This window comes from Harpia harpyja, chromosome 5, assembly GCF_026419915.1.
Source record: "Harpia harpyja isolate bHarHar1 chromosome 5, bHarHar1 primary haplotype, whole genome shotgun sequence".
Taxonomy (NCBI): domain Eukaryota; kingdom Metazoa; phylum Chordata; class Aves; order Accipitriformes; family Accipitridae; genus Harpia; species Harpia harpyja.
In genome coordinates this window covers 78,622,327-78,639,110 of record NC_068944.1, presented here as the reverse complement: position 1 = coordinate 78,639,110, position 16,784 = coordinate 78,622,327, and the positions used below count along the sequence as shown (strand labels likewise).

At 58.2% G+C, this 16,784-nt stretch overlaps 4 protein-coding genes across 4 annotated transcripts; all 4 read right to left on the bottom strand.

Moving 5' to 3' along the window:
* Positions 1–627: 627 nt before the first annotated feature.
* LOC128141992 (feather keratin 1-like) lies at positions 628–964 on the bottom strand. Its single transcript, XM_052787530.1, has one exon. It carries the CDS (start codon positions 946–948, stop codon positions 628–630), a length of 321 nt encoding a protein of 106 aa, XP_052643490.1. The 5' UTR covers positions 949–964.
* A 3,938-nt stretch (positions 965–4,902) lies between these two features.
* Positions 4,903–5,232, bottom strand: LOC128142007 (feather keratin 1-like). Its single transcript, XM_052787559.1, has one exon. The coding sequence runs from the start codon at positions 5,221–5,223 to the stop codon at positions 4,903–4,905; it is 321 nt and encodes a 106-aa protein (XP_052643519.1). The 5' UTR covers positions 5,224–5,232.
* A 5,381-nt stretch (positions 5,233–10,613) lies between these two features.
* LOC128142006 (feather keratin 1-like) lies at positions 10,614–10,943 on the bottom strand. Its single transcript, XM_052787558.1, has one exon. The coding sequence runs from the start codon at positions 10,932–10,934 to the stop codon at positions 10,614–10,616; it is 321 nt and encodes a 106-aa protein (XP_052643518.1). The 5' UTR covers positions 10,935–10,943.
* A 5,124-nt stretch (positions 10,944–16,067) lies between these two features.
* LOC128142023 (feather keratin 1-like) lies at positions 16,068–16,402 on the bottom strand. The gene has a single exon (XM_052787591.1). It carries the CDS (start codon positions 16,386–16,388, stop codon positions 16,068–16,070), a length of 321 nt encoding a protein of 106 aa, XP_052643551.1. The 5' UTR covers positions 16,389–16,402.
* Positions 16,403–16,784: the final 382 nt, after the last annotated feature.

Sequence of the window (16,784 nt, the reverse complement as noted above, 5' to 3'; positions counted from 1 at the left end):
CATGCTGGGGAAGAGAGTTAGTCAAGCGTGTGCTGTCACGGGGAGACTTTGTCAGAGACATGCGCTGCGGACTCTTGTTGCGCCAAACGTTTGAGGCCGTGATGGGCTTGTGTCCCATTCTGGAAGTCCCCCAGGTGCCAGACTGTGTAGCTAGTGGTAGTGGTGGTGACCGCTTCCTAGGAGAGTTCTAGTGGCCCTTTTGCAGCCAGCCCGATGGCCTCTGGAGGCCTGGCATTGTGCTGGGTGAGGTTGGAAGAGCCATGGGAGAAGAAAGGAAGAGGAGGCGTCTCAGGCTGGGTTGCAGGAGAACTTTATTGAGAGAAAAAAAGAGTGAAAAGTCGGGAGCGGCAAGTGGAAGGGAGCCGCTCTGAGGTGCAAGTAGGGCGACCATGAGCCGAGGTCCCTTGTGTGAGACAGATCTCGGCAGAGCACCAAGATCTTCCCGCCCCACGGGGTGAGCAGCACGCTGGAGGTCCCCGGTGGTCTTTGGCTTGTGAGAAGGTGCTTGCTTTGTGCCTTGAGAGGAGGAGCCGTTGTTACTGAGCCCACGTGCGAGCAACATCCTGGAGGTGCATCGTCAATCCATGCCGTGGCTTCCAGGGTGTGGGCGGTTGGCGTCAGGGGCCCTTAGCAGGGGTAGCAGCCTCTTCTGCCGCCGAAGCAGCCCAGGCCTCCGAAGCCGTAGCCGCCCAGGCCTCCGAAGCCGAAGCCACCGGAGGAGACGGGCACTCCCTGGGAGCTGAGGACGTTGCCCACGGCAGCCGATGAGGAGGATCCGACGGTGGTGCTCTGGGGGAAGGAGCTGAGGATGGGTCCTGGCAGGGTGACCAGCACGGCGGGAGGCTGGATGACGACGCGGGAGTCCTGGCACTGCTGGACACAGGGCTCGTTGCAGCTGTTAGCCAGCGGGGTGGGTCCGCAGGGGCGGCAGAGGTCGTAGCAGGCCATGTCTGTGGTGTGGAGGGGCCCTGGAAGAGAGGGTGTTGAGGAAGCGGAGGGGCGTGGGGATGCGAGGGGCGGTGTTGCAGGAGGGCGAGGGAGTGGGGAGGCCCGTTGTGGGTCTGGGGGGAGTGTGGCGGTCAGGGCTGCTGAGGCTGGGGGCAGAGCGTGGTGGAAGAGACGGTGCAGGTGGGGCAGGAGAAGGAGGGGAAGGGGGTTGAGGCTCACCTTGTTGACCGTGGAGGAGAAGGCGTCGGGAGGAGTGTGTGAGGGAGAGAGGTGCTGGTCTGGCTTTTATGCTGGTGCCTCAAGTGCCTGAGGGGTGAGTCAGCCTTTGTGCATGATGTCATTTTGCAGCAAGCAGCTCTTGCATGGCCCATCCATGCAAGTAATGAGGCGGGGTGTGTTTCCCTTGCCGCAATTCTCCAATTTCACGTCCTCCTCTTGAGGATGTGTCCATCTGACCCTGGCGGAAGCTTTTAAGTGCGGTTATTAGAATGCAAAGGCTTGGCATTGATGGCACGTGTCAAGGCAGGCAGAGGATGCGACCAAAGGGCAGTAGAGGTGGGGTGTCGTCATTGAGGTCATCCCGTGGCAGTCGTGCGGTGTGGTTTGCGGGTGCGTTGTGAAGAGTGGGCCCCGTTTCCTCGGAGCCCTGGCAGGCTGGTCTGGTCTTTGGAGGTGTGCCAGGCGTGAGACGCTGCCCCTTCCATCGCGTTTGGTCCCTCTCTGCCTTGCTCCCCGCTCGCTAAGGCTGTCTTTAGGCCTGGCCTTTCCCACTGGGTGTGCTCTGTGGGAGTCTCGGTGCCCCTCTTGCTGGTAGGGTTGTGGCTGGGAGAAGGGAGGCTGCCTGTGTGGGCTCGTGGCCCCTTGGTGCCGTCGCTGGGGCTGGGGCTGGGGCTGGCAGTGCAAGGGGGCAGAGGAGGTCTGTTGGCAAGAGCAGGCCGTTGTCCTGGCAGCCCTGGTTCAGAGCTGGCAAGCCCTGTGCTGTGGGGAGCCCTGCCAGGCTCCCCAAAGGCTTGTGTTGGCCCCTCCGTAGCGCTCCCCTTAGCTGGGGCCGGCAAGTTTGCAGCCTGGGCTCTGGCGTGACACAGAGCTTGGGCTGTGGCGTGATGCGCCCAAGGAAGTGAAGCGAAGCTGGTGAAGGCTGTAGAGAAGAAGACTTCCGAGGAGCGGCTGAGGGAGCTGGGGGTGTTTAGTCTAGAGGAAAGGAGGCCTCGGGGAGACCTTATCGCTCTCTACAACTACCTGAAAGGAGGTTGTAGCGAGGTGGGTGTCAGTCTCTTTTCCCTAGTAACAAGCGATAGGACGAGAGGAGAGGGCCTCGGGTTGTGCCAGGGATGGTTTAGATTGGATATCAGGAACAACTTCTTCCCCGAAAGGGTTAATAAGCACTGGAACCGGCTGCCCAGGGAAGTGGTGGAGTCACCATCCCGGGAGGTTTTGAAAAGCCATGTGGACGTGGCTCTTGGGGATCTGGTTTAGTGGTGGACTTGGTAAATGTTAGGTCAGTGGTTGACTCGATACCGTTAAGGGTCTTTTCCAAACTGAGTGAGTGTGTGATTGGCCCCCTGGAAGGGCAGGTGAGTTTCTGGATAGCCCGTGAATGCGGCGAGAGGCCGAGGGGTAGTGGGAGCGGCAGGCAGGGGAGGTGGTGAGCCAGGGCCTTTGGGGTCTGTAGTTGGGGTGAGCGCCGAGGGGTGAGGCCATTTCTCTGCAGGGCGTGTGATGGGCAGAAGGAGGATTTAGACATAGTCGAGGGCATTGGAGGCAAGTATGCAGCACGTGGCAGGAGAGCCGAGGCCCTGGAGGTGGTGGACGCATGCAGAAGGGTTGATGACTGGCAAGGCCTGCCCCAGTTGAGCGGAGGTGAGTGTTTTGCAGGCTGCTTGTCAGGTGAGCAGTGTTTGTTGCTGAGGAAGAGGAAGGGTGGTAGGAGTGATTGCTGTGCGCCTGGGTGGACGCGTGTCCGTGGGGCCTGAGTGGTCGTAGCCACAAATGCGGAAGGAGCTTGGCGATGTCCTTGTGAGGCCCCTCTCAATTATCTCGGGAAGGTCGTAGCCCCTGGGCGCGGTTATGATGTCTGGAAGAGAGCTCATTGCCTTCCTATCTTGAAGAAGATCAGGACGGAAGGTCCGGGTAAGGAGTGGCTGGTGAGCCTGGTGTTGTTCCTGTGGAAGGTGATGTAGGAAGTCTTCCCGGAAAGCACTGCCAATCCCAGGAAGGACAAGGCGGCGATGGGGAGTGGTCGGCATGAATTTACGAAGGGGAAATTGTGCGTGTCGTCTATGTTGAAGTGACTAGCTTTGTGGTCGAGGAGAGAGCTGTGGCTGGCGTTTCTCTCAACCTTCTTGTAAAGCCTTTGACGCTTTCTCCCATTGCGTGGTCATAGGCTGTGGGGCCACCACTCTTCAACACCCTCAGCAATGTCCCGGGCAGTGCGACGGAGTGCCCCATCAGCGAGTTGGCAGATGATGCAAAACCTGGAAGAGAGGCTGAGGCGCTGGAAGGTTGTGTTGCTTTACCGAGAGAGCTGGAGAGGCTGGCGATCAGGTCAGAGAGGAATCTCCTGAAGGTGACCAGGAGGAGATGCAAAGTCCTGCATCTGGGGAGGAATCGCGCCGGGCCCAAGGACGTGCTGGGGGCTGCCAGCTTTACTGAGCCCGATCTTGTGGTGCTGGTGGAGAACGAGCTGCCTGCGAGGCAGCAGTGCACCCTTGCGGCAAAAGAAGCCAAGATTCTCCAGGGTGGTTTTGGGAGAGCGTTTTCAGCAGGTCGTGGGAGGTGATCTTGCTCTCTCTTCGGTGCTGGTGAGGCCCCGTGTGGAGTCCTGTATCCAGTTGAGGGCTCCCCGGTGGAAGAGGGACATGGCCTTAGTGGGGCGAGTCGAGTGGAGGCAGGGCCACCAAGACGCTGAAGGGACTGGAGCATCTGTGCTCTGAGGAGAAGTGGAGAGAGCTGGGAGGCTTTTCAGCCAGGAGGGAAGGCCGCGCAGGGGAGATGTCATCAGCGTGTGTAAATCGTGGGTGGCGGGGCAATGTGGACAGGGGAGTCAGACTCTTCTCATGGGTGCCCACGGCCGGGTCAAGGGTGAATGGAGAAAGCTGACAAAGACGTGCCATTCCCTTGGCAGAGAAGGCAGCCCTTTTTCAGTGTGAGGGTGGTAAAGCAGTGGAACGGGTTGCACAGAGAGGTGTTGGAGTCTCTGTCCTTGGAGATACAGAAAGCCTGAGTGGACGTGGTTGTGGACAGCCTGCTGGAGCTGACCCTCCTTGAGCAGTTTGTGTTGAACTAGATGATTGTGCTTCTGCCTGGTGTGTTGCTCAGAGGGTCGTGGTGGGGAAGAGGGTTGGTGTAGCGTGTGCTGCCACAGGGAGCTTGTGTCAGAGGCACGGGTAGAAGTGCATTAGCGTGTCCAAGCCCTTGTCTGGGTAACTGAAAGGGTTGTGTCATGGGCTGGAAGGCCCGCCGTGGCGGTGTGTGGTGATGTTGCTGCTGGGGACGTACTTCCTAGGAGAGGTCTTGTATGCCTTTTGCACCCAGCCCGATGGCCTCTTTGGCCTGGCTTTGTGCTGGGTGAGGTTGGAAGAGCCATGGGAGAAGAAAGGAAGAGGAGGCGTCTCAGGCTGGGTTGCAGGAGAACTTTATTGAAGACAAAAAAAAAGAGTGAAAAGTCAGGAGCGGCAAATAGAAAGGAGCAGGTCTAAGGGGCAAGTAGGGCGACTGTAATCCGAGGTCCCTTGTGTGAGACAGATCTCGGCAGAGCACCAAGATCTTCCCGCCCCACGGGGTGAGCAGCACGCTGGAGGTCCCCGGTGGTCTTTGGCTTGTGAGAAGGTGCTTGCTTTGTGCCTTGAGAGGAGGAGCCGTTGTTACTGAGCCCACGTGCGAGCAACATCCTGGAGGTGCATCGTCAATCCATGCCGTGGCTTCCAGGGTGTGGGCGGTTGGCGTCAGGGGCCCTTAGCAGGGGTAGCAGCCTCTTCTGCCGCCGAAGCAGCCCAGGCCTCCGAAGCCGTAGCCGCCCAGGCCTCCGAAGCCGAAGCCACCGGAGGAGACGGGCACTCCCTGGGAGCTGAGGACGTTGCCCACGGCAGCCGATGAGGAGGATCCGACGGTGGTGCTCTGGGGGAAGGAGCTGAGGATGGGTCCTGGCAGGGTGACCACCACGGTAGAAGGCTGGATGACGACGCGGGAGTCCTGGCACTGCTGGACACAGGGCTCGTTGCAGCTGTTAGCCAGCGGGGTGGGTCCGCAGGGGCGGCAGAGGTCGTAGCAGGCCATGTCTGTGGTGTGGAGGGGCCCTGGAAGAGAGGGTGTTGAGGAAGCGGAGGGGCGTGGGGATGCGAGGGGCGGTGTTGCAGGAGGGCGAGGGAGTGGGGAGGCCCGTTGTGGGTCTGGGGGGAGTGTGGCGGTCAGGGCTGCTGAGGCTGGGGGCAGAGCGTGGTGGAAGAGACGGTGCAGGTGGGGCAGGAGAAGGAGGGGAAGGGGGTTGAGGCTCACCTTGTTGACCGTGGAGGAGAAGGCGTCGGGAGGAGTGTGTGAGGGAGAGAGGTGCTGGTCTGGCTTTTATGCTGGTGCCTCAAGTGCCCGAGGGGTGAGTCAGCCTTTGTGCATGATGTCATTTTGCAGCAAGCAGCTCTTGCGTGGCCCATCCATGCAAGTAATGAGGCGGGGTGTGTTTCCCTTGCCGCAATTCTCCAATTTCACGTCCTCCTCTTGAGGATGTGTCCATCTGACCCTGGCGGAAGCTTTTAAGTGCGGTTATTAGAATGCAAAGGCTTGGCATTGATGGCACGTGTCAAGGCAGGCAGAGGATGCGACCAAAGGGCAGTAGAGGTGGGGTGTCGTCATTGAGGTCATCCCGTGGCAGTCGTGCGGTGTGGTTTTCGGGTGGGTTGTGAAGAGTGGGCCCCGTTTCCTCGGAGCCCTGGCAGGCTGGTCTGGTCTTTGGAGGTGTGCCAGGCGTGAGACGCTGCCCCTTCCATCGCGTTTGGTCCCTCTCTGCCTTGCTCCCCGCTCGCTAAGGCTGTCTTCAGGCCTGGCCTTTCCCACTGGGTGTGCTCTGTGGGAGTCTCGGTGCCCCTCTTGCTGGTAGGGTTGTGGCTGGGAGAAGGGAGGCTGCCTGTGTGGGCTCGTGGCCCCTTGGTGCCGTCGCTGGGGCTGGGGCTGGGGCTGGCAGTGCAAGGGGGCAGAGGAGGTCTGTTGGCAAGAGCAGGCCGTTGTCCTGGCAGCCCTGGTTCAGAGCTGGCAAGCCCTGTGCTGTGGGGAGCCCTGCCAGGCTCCCCAAAGGCTTGTGTTGGCCCCTCCGTAGCGCTCCCCTTAGCTGGGGCCGGCAAGTTTGCAGCCTGGGCTCTGGCGTGACACAGAGCTTGGGCTGTGGCGTGATGCGCCCAAGGAAGTGAAGCGAAGCTGGTGAAGGCTGTAGAGAAGAAGACTTCCGAGGAGCGGCTGAGGGAGCTGGGGGTGTTTAGTCTAGAGGAAAGGAGGCCTCGGGGAGACCTTATCGCTCTCTACAACTACCTGAAAGGAGGTTGTAGCGAGGTGGGTGTCAGTCTCTTTTCCCTAGTAACAAGCGATAGGACGAGAGGAGAGGGCCTCGGGTTGTGCCAGGGATGGTTTAGATTGGATATCAGGAACAACTTCTTCCCCGAAAGGGTTATCAAGCACTGGAACCGGCTGCCCAGGGAAGTGGTGGAGTCACCATCCCGGGAGGTTTTGAAAAGCCATGTGGACGTGGCTCTTGGGGATCTGGTTTAGTGGTGGACTTGGTAAATGTTAGGTCAGTGGTTGACTCGATACCGTTTAGGGTCTTTTCCAAACTGAGTGAGTGTGTGATTGGCCCCCTGGAAGGGCAGGTGAGTTTCTGGATAGCCCGTGAATGCGGCGAGAGGCCGAGGGGGAGTGGGAGCGGCAGGCAAGCGAGGTGGTGAGCCAGGGCCTTTGGGGTCTGTAGTTGGGGTGAGCGCCGAGGGGTGAGGCCATTTCTCTGCAGGGCGTGTGATGGGCAGAAGGAGGATTTAGACATAGTCGAGGGCATTGGAGGCAAGTATGCAGCACGTGGCAGGAGAGCCGAGGCCCTGGAGGTGGTGGACGCATGCAGAAGGGTTGATGACTGGCAAGGCCTGCCCCAGTTGAGCGGAGGTGAGTGTTTTGCAGGCTGCTTGTCAGGTGAGCAGTGTTTGTTGCTCATGAAGAGGAAGGGAGGTAGGCAGGTGTGCTGTGAGGCGGGGTGTTTGTAGGTTGAATCGAGGAATGCCGACGGAGCTGGCTGATGTGCTTGGGAGGCTACTGTCCATTAGCTTGGAAAGGTCATGGTGCCTGGGATCACTTCGTGATGTCTGGAAGAGAGCTCATAGCCCTTATGTCTTGAAGAAAATCAAAATGGTGGATCTGGGAAACTAGATGCTGGTGATGCTGACCTCATTCCCGGTGTCACGGTCCATTTGGATCTGTCACCTTTGCCGGACAACGTAGTCTGTGATTTAAGCTGTATTTCTCGAGGTCATTAAGACAAACTATTATCCAACACAACAAAGATGGGCTCAGTCCCCTTTTGGCCAGACTAGTCTTTGGTGTGAATTCACTTCTTCACCGTTCAAGGCAGAAGGTTTCATAACTTATAACCCGTAAGTCTTGATACCATGCACCCGTGAGCAAAAATGTAATTACCTAGCTGACGGTAAGAGTGGTCCTCCTTCCTTCCTCCTGTATCTCGGTGCGGGCATTCCTTGTATCCCACGAGGAAGCACGAAAGCCTCAGCAGTCCAACTGCTGGTGGATCTGCTTCAAAAGCTTTTTGGGTAAGCTGATGTTTTGTGCCTTCCAGATTGGAGGTTTGGTCTCTACCATTTCCATGAGTTAGTGAATTCTGACTAAAGTGCTAGGCAAAAGATAACGGCTGCAGGAGACAGTAGTGTAGAGGTGATAATGGCTGCGTAATGGCCCGATAGCAATTTTCTGGCCACTTGTCCTACCCAAGTGGTGCTCTCTCTTTGACCTAATGACGCTGCTCCCAGCATACGTAAGGCTTAAGCAAAAGCTGGGTTAGCCCCCATCTGAGCAGGAGTTGAGTGAAGAGTCACATGCAGCCCAGAACGCGGTTTGCCCTCTTGGCTGCTGGGGCAGAAGTATTGAGCCTGCTGCCAGGCAGCACCCCCAGCTCCCTTTCTGCAGGGCTGCTCTCCAGCCACGCCTCTCCCAGCCCGTACTTGTGTGCAGAATTGGTCCGTCCTAGGTGCAGAATGCGGCATTTGTTCTTGTTAAATTTCATCGCGTTCATCATTGCCCAATGCTCCACTGTATGTAGATCCCTCTGCTAGGCCTCTTGTCCCTCAGGAGAGTCAACAGCACCTCCCAGTTTGGTATTGTCAGCAAATTTGCTAATGGTGCAATCAACTCCTGCATCCAGACAACTGATAAAAATCTGGAAGAGAACTGGCCCTAGAATGGAGCCCTGAGGAACACCGCTGGTGGCCGGTCGCCAGCCAGATGTAGCCCCGCTCACTGCAACCCTTTGAGCCCTGCCCTTCAGCCAGTTCTTCCCCCAGCGCGCCGCCTACCTGCTCATCTCACGGTCAGACAACTTGTCCGGAAGGATGCCGTGGTGTGGGACAGTATCGAAAGTCTTACTAAAACCCAGAAAAACTACATGCACCACCTTGCCTTCATCCACAAGGCAGGTGACCTTATCATAGAAGGATATCAGATTAGTCAGGCGGGACTTTCCCTTTGTGAAACTGTGTTGACTGTGCCTGATGACTGCATTGTCCTTTAAATGCCTTTCGGAAGCACCCAGTGGGATCTTCTCCCTAGTTTTTCCAGGTACGGAGGTTAGACTGACAGGTCTGCAGTTTCCTGGGTCTACGCTCGTGCCCTTTTAATAGATCGGAATAAGGTTGGCCAGCATCCAGTCAGCAAGGAGCTGCCCAGACTCCCAAGAGCTGCCCACGTTCAGTGAAGGCGTCTTGAGGGTTGTTCACTGTGCGAGCAGTGCTTGTTGGCGAGGAAGATGAGGTGAGGTGGGAAGGGTATGTGCGCTTCTGTGTTGATGGGTGCTGGAGTGCCTGGCAGGCAAGAGGCACGCTGGGCCAATGCAGGGCTGGGCTGGGGGTGCCAGTGAGTGAGGTGGACTCACGGCTGCCCCCGAGAAAAGGGGGTTGTGTGACTGGCTGGGCAAAAGTCCGTGGGGAAAGATGGTTGGAAGCCACAAATGCTGAGGGAGCGACCGGCTTTCCTTGTGCTGGACATAGCGGAATCTCCTGGAGTTCAGCAAGGGGAGATGCAAAGTGCTGTTTCTGGGGAGGAGTCAGCCCAGGTAGCCAGAATGTCTGGGGGCCAGCTGGATAGAAAGCAGCTTAGCAGAGAAGGACCTTGTGGTCCTGGTAAAGGACAAATGGGCCGTGAGGAGGGAAAGCACCCTTGCTGCAAAATGGGGCCACCAGTCTCCAAGGTGACATTAGGAGAAGCACTGCCAGAAGGTAGGGGGAGGTGACCCTTCCTGTCTCGTCAGCACTGTTGAGGTCCCACGTGAGGTGCCGTGTGCAGTTCTGGGCTCCCCAGAGGAAGAAGGACATGGAGTTAGTTGAGCGAGAGCGGTGCAGGCCAGCAAGATGCTGAAGGGGCTGGAGCGTCCTTCCTATGAGGAGAGGCTGCGAGAGCTGGGACTGTTGAGCCAGGAGATAAGGAAGCGGAGGGAGGATGCCCTAAAAGCGCCTAAATGCCGGACGGGAGGGAATGAAGTCGAGGGAGCCCGGCTCTTTGAAGTAGTGCGCGCTAGTGGGACAAGAGGCTGTGGGCACAAGTGAAAACGGGTGGAATTGCATGGGCAAAGGCGGCAAGCCTTTTTCAGTGCGAGGGTGGTCAAAGAGTGGAAGAGGTGATGGAATCTCTTTCCACGGAGGTACTGAAACCCCTCCAGGCTATGGTCCCGGACAACCTGCTCTAGCTGGCCCTGCTTGAGCTGCGGGGGTTGAAGCACACACTCTCCAAAGTTCTTGCGAAACTAAACGATTCTGTGATTCTCTTTGCACGGAGAGCCAGAGAGTCATGCTGGGGAAGAGAGTTAGTCAAGCGTGTGCTGTCACGGGGAGACTTTGTCAGAGACGTGCGCTGCGGACTCTTGTTGCGCCAAACGTTTGAGGCCGTGATGGGCTTGTGTCCCATTCTGGAAGTCCCCCAGGTGCCAGACTGTGTAGCTAGTGGTAGTGGTGGTGACCGCTTCCTAGGAGAGTTCTAGTGGCCCTTTTGCAGCCAGCCCGATGGCCTCTGGAGGCCTGGCATTGTGCTGGGTGAGGTTGGAAGAGCCATGGGAGAAGAAAGGAAGAGGAGGCGTCTCAGGCTGGGTTGCAGGAGAACTTTATTGAGAGAAAAAAAGAGTGAAAAGTCGGGAGCGGCAAGTGGAAGGGAGCCGCTCTGAGGTGCAAGTAGGGCGACCATGAGCCGAGGTCCCTTGTGTGAGACAGATCTCGGCAGAGCACCAAGATCTTCCCGCCCCACGGGGTGAGCAGCACGCTGGAGGTCCCCGGTGGTCTTTGGCTTGTGAGAAGGTGCTTGCTTTGTGCCTTGAGAGGAGGAGCCGTTGTTACTGAGCCCACGTGCGAGCAACATCCTGGAGGTGCATCGACAATCCATGCCGTGGCTTCCAGGGTGTGGGCGGTTGGCGTCAGGGGCCCTTAGCAGGGGTAGCAGCCTCTTCTGCCGCCGAAGCAGCCCAGGCCTCCGAAGCCGTAGCCGCCCAGGCCTCCGAAGCCGAAGCCACCGGAGGAGACGGGCACTCCCTGGGAGCTGAGGACGTTGCCCACGGCAGCCGATGAGGAGGATCCGACGGCGGTGTTCTGGGGGAAGGAGCTGAGGATGGGTCCTGGCAGGGTGACCAGCACGGCGGGAGGCTGGATGACGACGCGGGAGTCCTGGCACTGCTGGACACAGGGCTCGTTGCAGCTGTTAGCCAGCGGGGTGGGTCCGCAGGGGCGGCAGAGGTCGTAGCAGGCCATGTCTGTGGTGTGGAGGGGCCCTGGAAGAGAGGGTGTTGAGGAAGCGGAGGGGCGTGGGGATGCGAGGGGCGGTGTTGCAGGAGGGCGAGGGAGTGGGGAGGCCCGTTGTGGGTCTGGGGGGAGTGTGGCGGTCAGGGCTGCTGAGGCTGGGGGCAGAGCGTGGTGGAAGAGACGGTGCAGGTGGGGCAGGAGAAGGAGGGGAAGGGGGTTGAGGCTCACCTTGTTGACCGTGGAGGAGAAGGCGTCGGGAGGAGTGTGTGAGGGAGAGAGGTGCTGGTCTGGCTTTTATGCTGGTGCCTCAAGTGCCCGAGGGGTGAGTCAGCCTTTGTGCATGATGTCATTTTGCAGCAAGCAGCTCTTGCGTGGCCCATCCATGCAAGTAATGAGGCGGGGTGTGTTTCCCTTGCCGCAATTCTCCAATTTCACGTCCTCCTCTTGAGGATGTGTCCATCTGACCCTGGCGGAAGCTTTTAAGTGCGGTTATTAGAATGCAAAGGCTTGGCGTTGATGGCACGTGTCAAGGCAGGCAGAGGATGCGACCAAAGGGCAGTAGAGGTGGGGTGTCGTCATTGAGGTCATCCCGTGGCAGTCGTGCGGTGTGGTTTTCGGGTGGGTTGTGAAGAGTGGGCCCCGTTTCCTCGGAGCCCTGGCAGGCTGGTCTGGTCTTTGGAGGTGTGCCAGGCGTGAGACGCTGCCCCTTCCATCGCGTTTGGTCCCTCTCTGCCTTGCTCCCCGCTCGCTAAGGCTGTCTTTAGGCCTGGCCTTTCCCACTGGGTGTGCTCTGTGGGAGTCTCGGTGCCCCTCTTGCTGGTAGGGTTGTGGCTGGGAGAAGGGAGGCTGCCTGTGTGGGCTCGTGGCCCCTTGGTGCCGTCGCTGGGGCTGGGGCTGGGGCTGGCAGTGCAAGGGGGCAGAGGAGGTCTGTTGGCAAGAGCAGGCCGTTGTCCTGGCAGCCCTGGTTCAGAGCTGGCAAGCCCTGTGCTGTGGGGAGCCCTGCCAGGCTCCCCAAAGGCTTGTGTTGGCCCCTCCGTAGCGCTCCCCTTAGCTGGGGCCGGCAAGTTTGCAGCCTGGGCTCTGGCGTGACACAGAGCTTGGGCAGTGGCGTGATGCGCCCAAGGAAGTGCAGCGAAGCTGGTGAAGGCTGTAGAGAAGAAGACTTCCGAGGAGCGGCTGAGGGAGCTGGGGGTGTTTAGTCTAGAGGAAAGAGGCCTCGGAGAGACCTTATCGCTCTCTACAACTACCTGAAAGGAGGTTGTAGCGAGGTGGGTGTCAGTCTCTTTTCCCTAGCAACGAGCGATAGGACGAGAGGAGAGGGCCTCGGGTTGTGCCAGGGATGGTTTAGATTGGATATCAGGAACAACTTCTTCCCCGAAAGGGTTATCAAGCACTGGAACCGGCTGCCCAGGGAAGTGGTGGAGTCACCATCCCGGGAGGTTTTGAAAAGCCATGTGGACGTGGCTCTTGGGGATCTGGTTTAGTGGTGGACTTGGTAAATGTTAGGTCAGTGGTTGACTCGATACCATTTAGGGTCTTTTCCAAACTGAGTGAGTGTGTGATTGGCCCCCTGGAAGGGCAGGTGAGTTTCTGGATAGCCCGTGAATGCGGCGAGAGGCCGAGGGGGAGTGGGAGCGGCAGGCAGGGGAGGTGGTGAGCCAGGGCCTTTGGGGTCTGTAGTTGGGGTGAGCGCCGAGGGGTGAGGCCATTTCTCTGCAGGGCGTGTGATGGGCAGAAGGAGGATTTAGACATAGTCGAGGGCATTGGAGGCAAGTATGCAGCACGTGGCAGGAGAGCCGAGGCCCTGGAGGTGGTGGACGCATGCAGAAGGGTTGATGACTGGCAAGGCCTGCCCCAGTTGAGCGGAGGTGAGTGTTTTGCAGGCTGCTTGTCAGGTGAGCAGTGTTTGTTGCTCATGAAGAGGAAGGGAGGTAGGCAGGTGTGCTGTGAGGCGGGGTGTTTGTAGGTTGAATCGAGGAATGCCGACGGAGCTGGCTGATGTGCTTGGGAGGCTACTGTCCATTAGCTTGGAAAGGTCATGGTGCCTGGGATCACTTCCTGATGTCTGGAAGAGAGCTCATAGCCCTTATGTCTTGAAGAAAATCAAAATGATGGATCTGGGAAACTAGATGCTGGTGATGCTGACCTCATTGCCGGTGTCACGGTCCATTTGGATCTGTCACCTTTGCCGGACAACGTAGTCTGTGATTTAAGCTGTATTTCTCGAGGTCATTAAGACAAACTATTACCCAACACAACAAAGATGGGCTCAGTCCCCTTTAGGCCAGACTAGTCTATGGCGTGAATTCACTTCTTCACCGTTCAAGGCAGAAGGTTTCATAACTTATAACCCGTAAGTCTTGATACCATGCACCCGTGAGCAAAAATGTAATTACCTAGCTGACGGTAAGAGTGGTCCTCCTTCCTTCCTCCTGTATCTCGGTGCGGGCATTCCTTGTATCCCACGAGGAAGCACGAAAGCCTCAGCAGTCCGACTGCTGGTGGATCTGCTTCAAAAGCTTTTTGGGTAAGCTGATGTTTTGTGCCTTCCAGATTGGAGGTTTGGTCTCTACCATTTCCATGAGTTAGTGGATTCTGACTAAAGTGCTAGGCAAAAGATAATGGCTGCAGGAGACAGTAGTGTAGAGGTGATAATGGCTGCGTAACGGCCCGATAGCAATTTTCTGGCCACTTGTCCTACCCAAGTGGTGCTCTCTCTTTGACCTAATGACGCTGCTCCCAGCATACGTAAGGCTTAAGCAAAAGCTGGGTTAGCCCCCATCTGAGCAGGAGTTGAGTGAAGAGTCACATGCAGCCCAGAACGCGGTTTGCCCTCTTGGCTGCTGGGGCAGAAGTATTGAGCCTGCTGCCAGGCAGCACCCCCAGCTCCCTTTCTGCAGGGCTGCTCTCCAGCCACGCCTCTCCCAGCCCGTACTTGTGTGCAGAATTGGTCCGCCAGATGTAGCCCCGCTCACTGCAACCCTTTGAGCCCTGCCCTTCAGCCAGTTCTTCCCCCAGCGCGCCGCCTACCTGCTCATCTCACGGTCAGACAACTTGTCTGGAAGGATGCCGTGGTGTGGGACAGTATCGAAAGTCTTACTAAAACCCAGAAAAACTACATGCACCACCTTGCCTTCATCCACAAGGCAGGTGACCTTATCATAGAAGGATATCAGATTAGTCAGGCGGGACTTTCCCTTTGTGAAACTGTGTTGACTGTGCCTGATGACTGCATTGTCCTTTAAATGCCTTTCGGAAGCACCCAGTGGGATCTTCTCCCTAGTTTTTCCAGGTACGGAGGTTAGACTGACAGGTCTGCAGTTTCCTGGGTCTACGCTCGTGCCCTTTTAATAGATCGGAATAAGGTTGGCCAGCATCCAGTCAGCAAGGAGCTGCCCAGACTCCCAAGAGCTGCCCACGTTCAGTGAAGGTGTCTTGAGGGTTGTTCACTGTGCGAGCAGTGCTTGTTGGCGAGGAAGATGAGGTGAGGTGGGAAGGGTATGTGCGCTTCTGTGTTGATGGGTGCTGGAGTGCCTGGCAGGCAAGAGGCACGCTGGGCCAATGCAGGGCTGGGCTGGGGGTGCCAGTGAGTGAGGTGGACTCACGGCTGCCCCCGAGAAAAGGGGGTTGTGTGACTGGCTGGGCAAAAGTCCGTGGGGAAAGATGGTTGGAAGCCACAAATGCTGAGGGAGCGACCGGCTTTCCTTGCGCTGGACATAGCGGAATCTCCTGGAGTTCAGCAAGGGGAGATGCAAAGTGCTGTTTCTGGGGAGGAGTCAGCCCAGGTAGCCAGAATGTCTGGGGGCCAGCTGGATAGAAAGCAGCTTAGCAGAGAAGGACCTTGTGGTCCTGGTAAAGGACAAATGGGCCGTGAGGAGGGAAAGCACCCTTGCTGCAAAATGGGGCCACCAGTCTCCAAGGTGACATTAGGAGAAGCACTGCCAGAAGGTAGGGGGAGGTGACCCTTCCTGTCTCGTCAGCACTGTTGAGGTCCCACGTGAGGTGCTGTGTGCAGTTCTGGGCTCCCCAGAGGAAGAAGGACATGGAGTTAGTTGAGCGAGAGCGGTGCAGGCCAGCAAGATGCTGAAGGGGCTGGAGCGTCCTTCCTATGAGGAGAGGCTGCGAGAGCTGGGACTGTTGAGCCAGGAGATAAGGAAGCGGAGGGAGGATGCCCTAAAAGCGCCTAAATGCTGGACGGGAGGGAATGAAGTCGAGGGAGCCCGGCTCTTTGAAGTAGTGCGCGCTAGTGGGACAAGAGGCTGTGGGCACAAGTGAAAACGGGTGGAATTGCATGGGCAAAGGCGGCAAGCCTTTTTCAGTGCGAGGGTGGTCAAAGAGTGGAAGAGGTGATGGAATCTCTTTCCACGGAGGTACTGAAACCCCTCCAGGCTATGGTCCCGGACAACCTGCTCTAGCTGGCCCTGCTTGAGCTGCGGGGGTTGAAGCACACACTCTCCAAAGTTCTTGCGAAACTAAACGATTCTGTGATTCTCTTTGCACGGAGAGCCAGAGAGTCATGCTGGGGAAGAGAGTTAGTCAAGCGTGTGCTGTCACGGGGAGACTTTGTCAGAGACGTGCGCTGCGGACTCTTGTTGCGCCAAACGTTTGAGGCCGTGATGGGCTTGTGTCCCATTCTGGAAGTCCCCCAGGTGCCAGACCGTGTAGCTAGTGGTAGTGGTGGTGACCGCTTCCTAAGAGAGTTCTAGTGGCCCTTTTGCAGCCAGCCCGATGGCCTCTGGAGGCCTGGCATTGTGCTGGGTGAGGTTGGAAGAGCCATGGGAGAAGAAAGGAAGAGGAGGCGTCTCAGGCTGGGTTGCAGGAGAACTTTATTGAGAGAAAAAAAGAGTGAAAAGTCGGGAGCGGCAAGTGGAAGGGAGCCGCTCTGAGGTGCAAGTAGGGCGACCATGAGCCGAGGTCCCTTGTGTGAGACAGATCTCGGCAGAGCACCAAGATCTTCCCGCCCCACGGGGTGAGCAGCACGCTGGAGGTCCCCGGTGGTCTTTGGCTTGTGAGAAGGTGCTTGCTTTGTGCCTTGAGAGGAGGAGCCGTTGTTACTGAGCCCACGTGCGAGCAACATCCTGGAGGTGCATCGACAATCCATGCCGTGGCTTCCAGGGTGTGGGCGGTTGGCGTCAGGGGCCCTTAGCAGGGGTAGCAGCCTCTTCTGCCGCCGAAGCAGCCCAGGCCTCCGAAGCCGTAGCCGCCCAGGCCTCCGAAGCCGAAGCCACCGGAGGAGACGGGCACTCCCTGGGAGCTGAGGACGTTGCCCACGGCAGCCGATGAGGAGGATCCGACGGCGGTGTTCTGGGGGAAGGAGCTGAGGATGGGTCCTGGCAGGGTGACCAGCACGGCGGGAGGCTGGATGACGACGCGGGAGTCCTGGCACTGCTGGACACAGGGCTCGTTGCAGCTGTTAGCCAGCGGGGTGGGTCCGCAGGGGCGGCAGAGGTCGTAGCAGGCCATGTCTGTGGTGTGGAGGGGCCCTGGAAGAGAGGGTGTTGAGGAAGCGGAGGGGCGTGGGGATGCGAGGGGCGGTGCTGCAGGAGGGCGAGGGAGTGGGGAGGCCCGTTGTGGGTCTGGGGGGAGTGTGGCGGTCAGGGCTGCTGAGGCTGGGGGCAGAGCGTGGTGGAAGAGACGGTGCAGGTGGGGCAGGAGAAGGAGGGGAAGGGGGTTGAGGCTCACCTTGTTGACCGTGGAGGAGAAGGCGTCGGGAGGAGTGTGTGAGGGAGAGAGGTGCTGGTCTGGCTTTTATGCTGGTGCCTCAAGTGCCCGAGGGGTGAGTCAGCCTTTGTGCATGATGTCATTTTGCAGCAAGCAGCTCTTGCGTGGCCCATCCATGCAAGTAATGAGGCGGGGTGT

Bases quoted from the DNA above. Each gene is read 5' to 3' on its own strand.
- LOC128142023 (XM_052787591.1), bottom strand. From the start codon at position 16,388: ATGGCCTGCTACGACCTCTGCCGCCCCTGCGGACCCACCCCGCTGGCT.
- LOC128142006 (XM_052787558.1), bottom strand. From the start codon at position 10,934: ATGGCCTGCTACGACCTCTGCCGCCCCTGCGGACCCACCCCGCTGGCT.
- LOC128141992 (XM_052787530.1), bottom strand. From the start codon at position 948: ATGGCCTGCTACGACCTCTGCCGCCCCTGCGGACCCACCCCGCTGGCT.
- LOC128142007 (XM_052787559.1), bottom strand. From the start codon at position 5,223: ATGGCCTGCTACGACCTCTGCCGCCCCTGCGGACCCACCCCGCTGGCT.